Below are 9,112 nucleotides of genomic sequence, written 5' to 3'. Positions count from 1 at the left end.
AAGCTACAAAGTTTTATCTGGCATCAGCTTGAGGGCTCCAGTAATCGACAAAATTCTGCGTATACAGACTGCGTTTAAGTATACGTTCTGCGTTCTCGACTAATTTCAGCTTAAGTGTTTATTGTGCTTGTGCTTGTGTGAATGTGTTTTGTACATACATTTCCATTCTTATTTGACGTTAGCTTTGTTGTTGCCATTCTTTGGTCTAAAAATTTGGTTTTTTGCGTTCCTTTAGGTTCGGTGTTATGCAGAAATTTTGTTTGGCAAACTGCGTGCAATTGTTGTTGCAGCAAACTCGGAGAGAGCGAGTTTGGCGACTCTCACAGCAAACTAATTTTGTTTGGTCAAACTGCAGCAAATTCGGTGTTGTCATATACAAAAATTTTAAATTGTGCGCGTTATGTACATCTGAAATTCTCATTTCGTGTTGGCAATAGCCATGAAAACCATAATGAACGTGCAACCCTGTGCCAAACTCGACATAACCACCTCCGAGCAAACTAAGCAGCCGCCATTTAATTTGGCAAACAAAAGTTTGTCTGCATAACACCGACCTAAGCAGCCGCCATTTAATTTGGCAAACAAAAGTTTGTCTGCATAACACCGACCTTACTTATCCTGTTATTCTCTTTTAGTGAGCGCATTTTGCTTACGCTCTGGCATTTTGACACTTTTCAGATTTTAGTCCAAAAAGATAAGGAATGAACCTACTATTGATGGTTGCGATCCCGTACGAGCCCCGACTAGTCAGCAATAGTTAAAGCGAACCCAATAAACACTAAACAAATATTTCTCCAACCTTGGGAGATATTCATAGTTCTCAACATGATACAAAAAAAAGAAAGTAGTTTCACTTTTAATATTTTTGACATAAACTTTGCTTACTGACGTTTCTACTTTTCGTAAATTGTTGAAGTAGCACTGCCACCTAATCAAATACTTATTTGGGAAATTTTAATATTTTTTTAAGGAATTTTTATTTTATTAAAAAGTAAGTTGTAACACACGAGGTAAATATACTTACATGATTGTTCGTATTAAAAGAGCTGCGTATTGATTTAAATTGCTATAAATGTAATAATGCAGCGTTTTTGCTGCATTTAAAATGCTACATTTAGCACTTTCGAACATATGTTTTCGAAGAGCGTTCATGCTGTAGCATTTAGCAAATGTACATTTACGCTAAGGGTGGGTAACTCAGCAAATTTATAGGAGTTGACTCAATGACTCCAACTTAACCACTTTAAGGAGTCAGCTCATTCAACTAACTCATTTGACTCTTTGTATGTTACACTCATTCGTATCGTAGACTCGTTTTGAGGCATAGATGCGGTATAGCGGCCGTTGAGATAAAACAAAACTTTATAGTGGGCGGGGTCAGCTCCTTTCTACTGATTTCAAAGGTGTAATTTTTTTTGTGTGCAAATTAATAGGGCGGTGCTAGGGGGAGGGTAAAGGTGGAATTTTCAATATTTTCTAAAGCTTATATTTCGAAACCTCTTGTACCGAATTTCAAAATGTGGATATGGTTGGAAAGGCAATTGATTTGATATGCACATCTTTATATATCTTACATACATACATATTTCGAGAAAAACTAAAAAAAAAAACGAAATTATAAGAATTTGTGAGATTTGACATAACACCCGCAATACAAAATACATGTGGTTGTTGTTGTATTCTTGCCACCACCTTGTATAAATTCGCCTCGTGCAAAAACAAAATGCAAGACTTTGCCATGCTAAACACTGTGGCGAAGCGAGAGAGTTATATGGACAAATATGAGCCACTATGATTCAATTGATTCATGTGAGCCCTACGGCATCAACTGAGTTACTGAGTTACATTTTTTTTGGACAGGGAGTCTGAGTTACCGATTCACTTATAGGAATCAACTCAATAACCCAACTCTGAGTTGAGTTACCCACCTCTAATTTACGCGAGTTTGAAATCGTATGCTTTTGACAAACAGCCGTGTTCCAGTCTCTTATTTAGATTCGTATATATTACGATTAATTCTCACGCAGAAGATAATGTGCAAAAACCCTACTGAAAAGGAAAAAATAAATCTTAAACCAAAAATTCAATACAAAAACTTGAATTGTTTTAACCATAACCGAACATTTGTTTGTGTATATAATTTATTTGTTGTTGTTGTTGTTGTAGCAGCAGTACTCAACCCCCCGGGGATCCGTCAAGGGTCGTCTTCGTCGACTCGACAAGCCTGAGGCCGAGAAAGCGGGCAGTGGTCTCTCTTGGCAGTTCGGCTTCGTCGATATTGATGGGTGGCGGTCGACCACCTAGAACGATGTTGTCGTTTCTGGTGCTAAGACTCGACCTGACTGCATCGGTGTGTAGGTGGTTAAGTGCCGCTCTGTATTTCTGTGCGTCGAATGGGTGGTCTACGCACGGCTCGACGTCGGATTTCCAGTCGTGCAGGTGACGTCTGACATGTCGGGGAGGCGGTTAAGAAATTTACAAGATCGGTGAGATAGTCGCTGATTTTCCTGCATAGGCTGTCAATGTTGGGGCCCGTCGCCATAATCGTGCAATCATCGGCGTAGCTCACCAAGTTAACTCCTGCTGGCGGCGGAGGGAGTTTCGCCATGTAGCGGTTGAACAGTGTCGGGGAGAGTACGCCGCCTTGGGGGACCCCCTGTTTAATCCTACGCGGATTGGACTTGGCGTTTCGGAATTCGACCGATGATTGGCGTCCACACAGATAGCTGGTTATCCACCGCTTCGTCCGATCCGGAAGCGACGAGTCCAGGACGTCTTGGCAGAGGGTCGCGTGGTTTACCGTGTCGAAGGCCTTCGACAGGTCCACTGCGACTAGGACCGTCCTATCACAGGGTCGACGTTGGTTCAGACCCTCGCTTATCTGGGGAGGAGTAGTGCTTCCATTGTCTTTGCCACTGGGGATAGGAGGGAGATTGGCCGGTAAGAGTCTCCTGCGTCCGCCTTCTTACCTGGCTTAAGGAGGGGATGATCCTACCCATTTTCCACATCTCAGGGATGATCAGGGTGGGCAGTGACAAATTGAAAGCTGCTGTGATGTACTCGACTCTCGACTTTATTCGTTGTACCGTGGTTTCACAGCATGCTTTCGATAAACATCGACTTCACATCACTGCGGTTGTTCTGGCTATTTCACACAATTAACAAGAAAATTATACCTTATTCTTTTGCATAATCATGCAATGAAAATAAAAATTACATAAACGGATAATCAAACTTGACATTATTTTATAAAAATGTAATTTTTCCAAAATATCGTAAAGAAAAATCGATACATTTTCACACTTATTTTGCTATATCGTAAACTAAGTCGAAACTACATAGTAGAAGTCTGAAATGCGACTAGGAATAGAGGTAAATTTTAAGTTGGTACTTAAATTTAAGTTGCAACTTTGTTAGTTTCGACTTAGTTGCTGGACTATGAATATGCGCCATTGTTTTTACAAAAATACCAACTAAGGCTATCTGCACACTTTTCGTCCAATCATATTTGCGTTATCGTCTCGCCCTGAAATTTTGAGCCGAGCACATGCATGTCGTTATCGGCTAGTTATCGGCATATCGTAGAAGATGCAGAAACGGATAAGTACGGCTCTGTCGTTTGCTAATCGTTGTGCACGCATTGTTTGTTTACATTTTATGGGGAAAAATTAGTGAAAAAGTTAATATTTGCATTAAAATTGCATACAAATTAGTATTTTTTTGCATAAAATCTGTGGAAATTATTAAAAAGTGGATAATTGCATTAAAATTCAATAAATGTGAGCGTTTTAACTATAAAGTATGACGAAATTGTAAAAAGTCTCTGTGTGCATGCACAAAACACAATTCAGGAAAAGAAAAGAAGAGATATTACTGAAAACTTATGTATAGAATTGTTGCGGCACAGTCTATATTTTAAAAATTTCAGGTTTTTGTAAATATTTCGCGAACATATCCACCATAAAAATAGACAATACCTGTTCCAAGTGAATTTTTAGACGCCAAATGAATTGAAATATCCCGACCGAGTGTGCGAAAGTGTAGTCGTCATGTAATCCTTGCATCATGATTGTTACGATGAAGCAACTATGGCTGGACGACTGGACTTCACATTGCAATAACCAATTTTTCGATTTTTGCCCACTGCGCGGATAANTGACACTTTTCAGATTTTAGTCCAAAAAGATAAGGAATGAACCTATTGCAATAACCAATTTTTCGATTTTTGCCCACTGCGCGGATATTTTTCGGCATTCGCGATATGTTCTCAGTACTTGTGAAAAAGTATCGAGTTCTCGATACTACGCAGTACTCATGAAACGTATCGATATTGTGTACTCGGTACTCATATTGTTCTAACACTAGTTGGTTGCTGTTTTGTCAAAATTCCGTGTAGTTGATCTGGCTTTCATTAATTATACATTAATCGAGGTCCAATAATGAACTTGCAACAACTAGAAGAAGAGGCGCGACAGGCAGCCTTGAAAGACATAAAGAATATGCTCCAGCGGCCAGGTCAACTTGAAAAGGTGGATCAATTTCGACATCGAGTTGCAAGAAAGAAAGCTTCCGTGGAGGCACTACTGAAAACGGGAATGCAAAATCAATTGGATGGGGTACGCGTTGGTTTAAAACAGTTAGAAACATGTTTACAAGATGTTAAGGAAGTTCGCCAGCGCATGCTAGAAGTGGATCGATTGCTGCAGGGAGTACCGGAGATCTATGATGCATTAGAGGTGGTACGAGAAGAGAATACCAAACATTCCCAGTATGCTACTGCAATGGAGAATCTCAAACATATATTTAATGTTGAAGCAAGTGTTCAAAAAACGATGACACTTATTGATGAAGATAAACTTCTGAATGCTCACCAGTGCCTCGCTGACTTGGAGAATTCTCGTGATGATTTGCTATACGAATTGCATAAACAACCTAAGCAGCATGCATCCGATAAAATTACTTTAAAGCGGCATTTTGAAAAAGTTGATACTGTTTCCCAAGCACTGGAAAAGAAACTACGTCTCATATTAAGCCGTACTTTAAATACTGTGCGCAAGGAACCTACTGTTATTGTGACAGCGTTGCGTATAATCGAACGGGAGGAAAAGAATGATCAATTCGCCTTGCAGCAGCAGAAAGTAACTGGATTCCTGCCACCTGGACGACCAAAACAATGGCGTTCGATGGCCTTAAAAATGTTAAAGGAAGCTGTTGTAACACGCATAGAAGGATCGAAATTGGAAGAGCGCGCAGATAATAAAATGTGGTTAGTGCGTGATTTGGAAATTTTGCGTCAAATCATTTTGGAAGATTTGAGAGTTGTAAAATCATTGTGCGTCCCATGTTTTCCCCCACATTATAACATCTTCAAGGAATACGTGAAAATTTACCATGAAGGACTTTCTTCATATGTAAGTAACGTAAACATATAAGGTTATTTAGCACAGCTTTGATATTTTTTCAGCTCGATAATATTGCAAAATCAGGTCTCGAAGGAAATGAATATGTATCACTGTTATCTTGGGTGATGAATACATATCCCGGCGCAGAGTTGATGTCCCATCCTGACCTCAAAGTCGATATCCAGCAAGTCGTTGGGCCATTGTTGCGACCGGAACACTTGAAGTCGCTTGAGGATGAATATTTGCGCAATATGCAACGAAACTACCAGGAATGGATGACTAAAACTGCAGAAACGGAAAGGCAAGAATGGTTCTCTGATCAGCCTCCTGAACATGAACAATATTATCATACTTCAGCCCCAGTTATCATCTTCCAAATGATCGATCAACATCTACAAGTGACTAACACCATACACTCTGACCTGACATTCAAGGCGTTGGTGATGAGTATTCAACAAGTAGAGGTTTTCGGACAATCTTACTTAAAGAATGTTATCGAACTAAAGGAACACCATTTTCGTAATCGCGATCAAATAAAATACTTTACTCACTACATAATTACTATAGTAAATAATAGTCAGCAAATGGTGGAGTTGGCTCACCAAATGAAGCAACTGTATTGGCCAAAATCGCGCACTGAACATTATGAAGATTTTGAAAAATTGCTTGCCACATTCCAAAGGATTAGGGCACATGCTACCAGTTATTTACTTGAAGAAGCCTTCCTGGACATGGAGGGTCATTTTAATGACTTATTCACAATGAAATGGCTGGGAACCACGATTTCTGTTGACACCATTTGTATTACCTTGTTAGACTACTTCCAGGTACTTTTTAATTGCTGCTTAGATATAAAATCATAACTTAATTATATTAATACTAACAGGATTATAAACACTTACGGCCTAATAACTTTGAGATGGTCATAAATGAGGCACAAAAACTACTTGCAAAACGGTACATACGCGCTTTGCTTTCCAAACGTTTATCAAAGTCAAGGAGCGAATGTGAAGCGATCACTACAAAAATCAATCAGGAAGCGAAACGGTTTAAGCAGTGCTTCGAGAAAATCGCACCGAATTTAACAATGAGTGACTCCCCGCTAGATTTGATACCGACACTCTCGGCTTTGCTGTCCGGGGATATAGAATTACTAGTACTAGACCTTCATACGTTACTGGGAAATTATCCATCCTTGAGTGAAGATCATATAGTACGATTATTCTATTTGCGTAATGACGTAAAGTCCAGTGAAGTTCGGGAAAAGGTGCAAGATGCTGCAAAATCTAAGAAGGCTATGGTTAGCATTGCAAAACAAGATTGCATATTCAAAGAAATTGTCTTCAATGACAAATTGTGGTAAAGGATATACATATACATACACACATATTTCTACTAGTATATATATGTGTGTATGTTCTAAATCGGTCTAATTAAAATGTATTGTACTTGAAAATGCTACAAAATACAGTTGGTGGCTATTTCAAAATGGGGTAGTCTCATTGATCCACAGAAATCCAATATCTATATATATACCTTGTCCATACCTACGCAAGCACCGCATTAACGGAAAGCTGATTTGACTCCACACTTATTTCTTTAAAGCACTCGCTGAAACCGTATTACAAAGTAAACAAAATTTGTTATCTTTATCACAGCGAACGGCAGTGCGAGCGAGTGACGAAAGCAGCAACAGTAGCATGCTGAAATGACTCGGAAAATATATTCAACCTTCGTAAACGATTAACCGGATTCTTAAAAATTAGGCTAAAGTGTTGCGAAACAAAAAACGTTGCGAAACTCCGTCTACTGCTAGAAACACAAAATAAAAAACAGAACTTTTGCAACGATTCGTATGAACAAAAAAGATTTTCCGTACGTTTCAAAGGCAGTTAAAAAATTCGTATGATTTTCGTCACGAAATTGATATAATAAATTTTGTGTTTCTAGTTCAGCTTTCGTCACTCGAAACTTTTACCTCAAAGAGGTGTTTTTTTTGATTCGATATTTCTTAAATAATACAATAACAAGAATTCAAATTTGTTATAATAATAATAATTCAAACTTAAAACGGGCTGCATAAAGAAAACCAGCCTTTTTTCACTTCAAATGAGTGATGTGTTTATACCTGTTTTCTAACCGATTCACAGTGGCCAATTTTTCTAAAAAGCTGGCCAAAAGTCGAAGCGTGGGACAATTGTAATCAAACCTTGTGTATTCGTCTTTATTTTGGTAGCTGGTTTTAAATTTCACCACATAATTTCCAAATTCAAAATGGCGTATCCATAATGGCTGCTGTGTACGCTTAAAATAATCAGACTTTTAGCAAAACTAAGGTAGTTAAGTATAAAAGGTCATGTTTTTTTCTTTTTTGTTATATAATGTGATGTAGCGGTTAGCAATATACGCTATCATTCCGCAGCCACTCATAAATATAAAATCCCCATTCGGATTCGGTGTAAAACTGTTGGTCCCTCCCCTTTGTGCGCCAACATCAAGGCGCACGCCACAAATCGGAAGAGAAGCTCGGACAAACACTAACGAGGTCTTAATGTTTGTTTCTAAAAATTTTGATGTTCAAATTTACACGGGAACTGCGAGATTTTGAATGAATCAATAAACAAGACATACATATTTGTTGGTACAGGAGTATATTTTTAAGCTCATATCTATATTTTCTGATGGAAATTTCGCATCCGCATTTACAACAGTTGTTAATAATTTAATGGCATCTGACGACAGTTTATGATTTTGTTTTGGTGGGTTTAAACGTAAACTTGAAATGACAGGGTCCAAGGATACAAGCAGCCGATATTTTTTAATATCCTTATTCCTTGACTCTTGGGCTTCTTCGGAAAGTTGCCCAATTGGCAGGGGTGCCCATTCAATAATGAGAGGCCCATGGATGAGCACTCTAATATAGTAGTACTTTCTGACATCATTTAAATTCTAAAAACATCCAATCTTTAAAACATCAAAATCTTGACAGAAATAATTTTTTACATAATTTAAATCTTTTAAACATAAAAAAATTAAGAATCGCGTATAAAAACTGATGTCCAAACTAGAGATAGGCACGGGCCGGAATATTTGCTGTCAGCACGAACTCGTGCGGGCCTGGGCGTTCAGTAAAATTTCATAAAAGCACGAAAAGGCACGAAAAAGCCCGTTGCTAATACTAAAAATTTAGATGAGCTTTTGTTTTTATACAAAAAAATAGCACATACTTAAAACTGTTTTGATAAGAGAAAAGCAAAAAAAAAAGTATTTCGAAACCGATAGAAAATATATGATACTTAGTAGTTTTGTTTACATACATATCTGTACATAAAATACCTTCCACTTTTTCTACTTCCCAGAAAATATATTATACAAATCCTTGATGTAAAATATTGATTCGCTTAAGTAAATATACATATGGACATAAACACAAAATTAAAAATATGTACATATGTATACATACAATAAAAGTTGGCTCTTTATTTCCGGGCTGGGGCATGTCCCGTCGTGGCGGGCCGGGCCGGGCCCCACTAAAATTCTTAACGTGCGGGCTTGTGCGTGTTTTTGAAAGTTGATTTTGCACTCGTGCCGGGCCGGGCCTGAAAATTTAGGCCCGTGCCCATCTCTAGTCCGAACTACAGTGACGGCTTGTGGTAGGTGGTTTTAACCAAGGTGGCTCATCTAAATTTTTAGTATTAGCAACTGGCTTT

The 9,112-nt window shown here is 38.3% G+C and overlaps 1 protein-coding gene across 1 annotated transcript; it reads left to right on the top strand.

Annotated features, from left to right (window-relative positions):
* Positions 1–4,439: 4,439 nt before the first annotated feature.
* Positions 4,440–6,923, top strand: Sec6 (Exocyst complex component Sec6). The gene is made up of 3 exons (XM_017612538.1): positions 4,440–5,411; positions 5,465–6,229; positions 6,289–6,923. Exons 1-3 carry the CDS (start codon positions 4,440–4,442, stop codon positions 6,763–6,765), a joined length of 2,214 nt encoding a protein of 737 aa, XP_017468027.1. The 3' UTR covers positions 6,766–6,923.
* The last annotated feature ends 2,189 nt before the right edge of the window (positions 6,924–9,112 follow it).

Source organism: Rhagoletis zephyria, unplaced genomic scaffold (assembly GCF_001687245.7).
Source record: "Rhagoletis zephyria isolate East Lansing unplaced genomic scaffold, Rhagoletis_zephyria_1.1 Rzeph_scaffold_00556, whole genome shotgun sequence".
NCBI lineage: Eukaryota > Metazoa > Arthropoda > Insecta > Diptera > Tephritidae > Rhagoletis > Rhagoletis zephyria.
This window is presented reverse-complemented; position numbering and strand designations above follow the sequence as displayed.